The sequence below is a fragment of the Hibiscus syriacus genome, unplaced genomic scaffold, assembly GCF_006381635.1.
Source record: "Hibiscus syriacus cultivar Baekdansim isolate YM2019G1 unplaced genomic scaffold, ASM638163v2 tig00003721_pilon, whole genome shotgun sequence".
Taxonomy (NCBI): Eukaryota; Viridiplantae; Streptophyta; class Magnoliopsida; order Malvales; family Malvaceae; genus Hibiscus; species Hibiscus syriacus.
This window is the reverse complement of record NW_024061981.1, coordinates 1,952,759-1,957,336: the sequence shown is the minus strand read 5'-3', so window position 1 is coordinate 1,957,336 and position 4,578 is coordinate 1,952,759. Positions and strand designations below refer to the sequence as shown.

Sequence of the window (4,578 nt, the reverse complement as noted above, 5' to 3'; positions counted from 1 at the left end):
AAGTGAACGAGTTATTAAGATAAGTCGACATGATCAAATAGTGTCATGTCAGTCAACTAACACCACGTTAATTTTGTTTTACTACAGTGACGGCTGTTAACGGTAAAAGACTGATTTATTATAAATTGATGATATTAATAATCAATTTGTTACTTTTAAAATTTTAATAGGATAAAACAAAAAATTAATTAAATATTAGTGACTATTTATATAATTTACCCTAAATTTTTATCGCTATCAGTCCCACCCATGCGAACGTGTAGAAAGAGATGAGGTTTTAAAGTCGTTTTCCCGATTCAAATAATTGCAGCCCATGATAACCTTTTTATATTTTTATATGGACAGAATTCTAAAACTTTTTAATAAATATTTAGATAATAATCATATATATTTTTATATATTATTTATAAATCAATACAATGTTAATACATCATTTATTAATCTTAATTTAAAATCTTCATGAACCCATAAAATGAGCTATGGATACGTTATTTTCTAATATTGTTTTACTAACACCTGCCCTGCCGAACTTTCGGTTATAACTTGGACTACTTTGCTAGTAAAGACTAGGAGAAAAGATGGTGGCGGGGCATATCAGTGGCGGTGGTTGTGCGTGGCGAGACATGAAGAACTTCGGGCTCAAACTGATTCTGGGACGGTGGTTCATGGTGTTTGCTTCACTGCTTATCATGTCCGTATCTGGTGCAACATATATTTTCGGTCTATATTCCAATGTTGTCAAAACATCTTTGGGATATGACCAAACAACTCTCAATCTTTTAAGCTTTTCCAAGGATTTGGGTAGCAACGTTGGGATCATATCAGGGCTCATCTATGAGGTAACTCCGCCTTGGGTGATTCTCCTGATAGGATCTCTTATGAATTTCTTCGGCTATTTCATGATATGGCTCGCCGTGACCGGCCGCACTTCAAAGCCCCAAGTGTGGAAAATGTGCGTTTACTTTTGCTTGGGTGCAAATTCCCAGGCTTTTGCCAATACCGGAGCTCTGGTCACTTGTGTCAAGAACTTCCCGGAGAGCAGGGGAAGTGTTTTAGGCCTTTTGAAATCTTACGTCGGTTTAAGTGGTGCGATATTGACTCAGTTGTACCACGCTTTCTTTGGTGACGACTCTTCGGCTCTTATCTTGTTTATTGCTTGGTTACCCGCTGCAGTTTCCGTTGTGTTTCTTCGGACGATTCGAATCATAAAGATCCATCGGCGGCAAACGAATGAGCTAAGGGTTTTTTATAACATCTTCTTCATTTCTCTTGGCCTTGCTGGTTTCCTTATGATTTTAATCATCAGTCAAAACAGTTTTAGTTTCCACAGGATTGAGTATATCGGAAGTGCTTCGATTGTCACTGTTTTGCTGTTCTTCCCACTCGCCGTCGTTGTCAGAGAGGACTTCAAGATTTGGAAAACAAATAAACAAGCTTTAACTGATTCTTCTCAGGTGAATTTAGTGACGGAAAATCCACCGGCGCCACCGCAAATAGTGACGGAGAAACATGTTGGTTGTTTCGAAAACGTTTTCAAGCCACCAGACAGGGGTGAAGACCACACGATATTACAAGCGCTTTTCAGCATCGACATGTTGGTCATCTTCACCGCCACCACATGCGGCGTCGGAGGAACATTGACGGCGATCGACAACTTGGGACAGATCGGAAACTCGTTAGGCTACCCAAGTCGTAGCATAACCACCTTCGTTTCACTCGTGAGCATATGGAATTACCTCGGGCGAGCAGTCGCGGGTTTTGCTTCCGAATACTTATTAACAAAATACAAGATGCCGAGGCCGTTGTTGTTCACCATCGTCATCCTCTTCTCTTGCGTCGGACATGTTTTAATCGCCTTTGCAGTCCCGAACTCACTTTACTTCGCCTCCGTCATTACCGGATTCTGTTTCGGAGCACAATGGCCGTTAATGTACGCCATAATCTCTGAAATCTTCGGCCTTAAATACTACTCCACATTGTTCAACTTCGGATCGGTGGCCAGTCCCGTCGGTTCTTACATTCTAAACGTGAAAGTGGCCGGACATTTATACGATGTAGAAGCTTTGAAACAAATGGAAGCTTCGGGTCGTACGAGGAAACCAGGGGAGGACTTGAGATGCAGTGGAGGGCATTGTTATAGAAAGGCTTTCCTTGTAATCACAGCCACCACGTTGTTTGGATTCCTTGTTTCTTGTATTTTGGTTTTCAGGACCAGAAAGTTCTACAAAAGTGACATTTACAAGAGATTCAGGGATGACCCTCAGGCTGCTGCTCAAACAGAGACGGGTTCAACTTCTACTTCAAATCAACCTCAATCCATGGCTGCCACAATTGCCTCACCCAACTATCTAAAAGTTAGCTCAGACTGTCTCGTTGTCGAATCCATGGACGGATCGACAGGACGGCAGGACAGTCCCCTTTTAAAATTTTAAATTCTCATACATGTAATAAAAGAAAAAAAATTCTTATATAATTTATTTTTATACACTATGCTTTTCATTGATAACATATTTTCAACTCTTATAAGATTATCATCTTTAACATAAATTTTGGGTGATTACCGTTTCAAGAATACTTGTATTTTTTTTCAAGTAATTTTTGTAGGAGTTAATAAAGCCAAGAATGCAAACGAGCAGCGGTACTAGAAAAAATGCAAGATTGGTTCAGGATAACAAGTTGTCCAATAAATTTTGGAAGCATGAATCTGCGCCAGCTGTGAAACAAAATACAAGGCCAATATAAAAACAACAAGCTACATCCAAGATTGGCCTACGGTCTTGATTTTCATAATAAAGAATATAAATGAAACAACCCCCGAAGTAGACCTTTGCATTTATTTGTGAAGCTATCGATAGTTCACATGTAATTCATAATAAAAATATTATAAAAATAATATTTTTAATAATAAATAAATTATTTTAATATTTAAAAAATAATAATATTAAGTTTTATGATAAATAATATTATTTATTGTATTTAATATTTGTAATAAATATTTTTTTTTAAAAATCATCAACTAATGAAAAAAGGATTTAAATAACATTTTTTAAACATCGTAAAACGTTTTTCAGAAAATATTTTTCAGAAGATGTAATTCATTTTACGGAAAATATTTTCCGGAAAACGTTTTCAGTGAGATAAACGAACCCTAATATTGATTTTATTTTTGAATGGTAAGGAAGTCTAGGTCATTGAATTAAGAATAATAGGACAAAAATATTTCTAACACTCGAGAGTTGAATCGCTTGTGAAGGAATATCATTGATGGTTGTATAAAAGCATTGAGTATGTCAATTTGGTCATTTCATTAGCTATTAGATTATCTTCATGACAGGTTCATCGTCCAACATCTTTGTCACAGTTAAAATTAAATATTGTCCGAACAAGACCAACCTTTAAATTTTCTATCAGATGTACCATTTGAACATTATCAGCTTAAACCTATAGATATTTGAAACTATAGGCCCATGTAATTTGTAAACCTTCGTATAAAACCCACAACTCAACTTGTAGAACCTCCGTGACTTTTACACATTTGATTATATAACGAGAGTATTTAAGATAATAATATAGGCACTCATTTTTACTTGGACCTTAATGAAATCATTTGATTTTCAAATTTCGAACCTTTAGTTTTTGTTAAATTTATTTTTGAAAAGTTAAGATTAATGTTAATATTTGTTTTTATAATAAATAATTTTAGTTTTTATTGATTAAATTAGATCAAGATGATTTATTAATTTGATTAATTGTATCTATAGATATACTATATATTTATATGTTTGAATTAAATACTAATGTTTTGTTTTATTTCATCTTTTTTCATATATTAAAAATTTCATCAAAGACTTGATTACAATCAAACCAACTTGTCATGTCCATTACCCAGCAGCCCACATTCAAACCCAAATTAACAGGCCTAATGGTGTGCAATTCCACACGTGAAAACCCAACACAATTAGGGTTTCAATCATCTTCAGCGTCGCCAAGTACACACTGTGAGATTCATTTTGGATCCACGGCTCAAATTCAAGATGCAAAGGCTATGTTTATTAAACCTCTATATGGTAGGTGTTTACAAGATATAAACTCACAAGAACAAAATATTTACAAGAGAATGGAATACTAAGAATGAAAAACTCTTCTCTTGTGTTTGATTGCTTGGATAGGTGTTCTCTATCTTCTTCAAGTGTCCTCAACTTGTTTTTATAACTTGAAATGAGTTTGAAGTCGTATCTAGCCGTTGGGGATGTTTTGGAGCCATTGGGATTCATTTTCTGCAAAATAAAATTGCTCAGAACAAGTAGTATCGGTACTCCTTCAATGAGTATCGGTACTCCTTCAATGAGTATCGGTACTCCTTCAATGAGTATCGGTACTACCTTTGTAATATTTGAATTTTTTATCGTCGGACTTGATATTACTATAGCAGTATCGATACTACTATAGTAGTATAGGTACCCATTTTGCATTCGATGTTTTTGAGCATCAGTACTGTTCATTATTGTTCACACAGTATCTGTACTATTTATATAGTAATATTACTATTCATACAATCCAATACTATTCATAAAAAAA

General features: G+C 35.1%; 1 protein-coding gene across 1 annotated transcript; it reads left to right on the top strand.

Annotated features, from left to right (window-relative positions):
• The first annotated feature begins 506 nt into the window (after positions 1-506).
• LOC120181931 (protein NUCLEAR FUSION DEFECTIVE 4-like) lies at positions 507-2,485 on the top strand. The gene has a single exon (XM_039186956.1). It carries the CDS (start codon positions 579-581, stop codon positions 2,430-2,432), a length of 1,854 nt encoding a protein of 617 aa, XP_039042887.1. The 5' UTR covers positions 507-578; the 3' UTR covers positions 2,433-2,485.
• Positions 2,486-4,578: the final 2,093 nt, after the last annotated feature.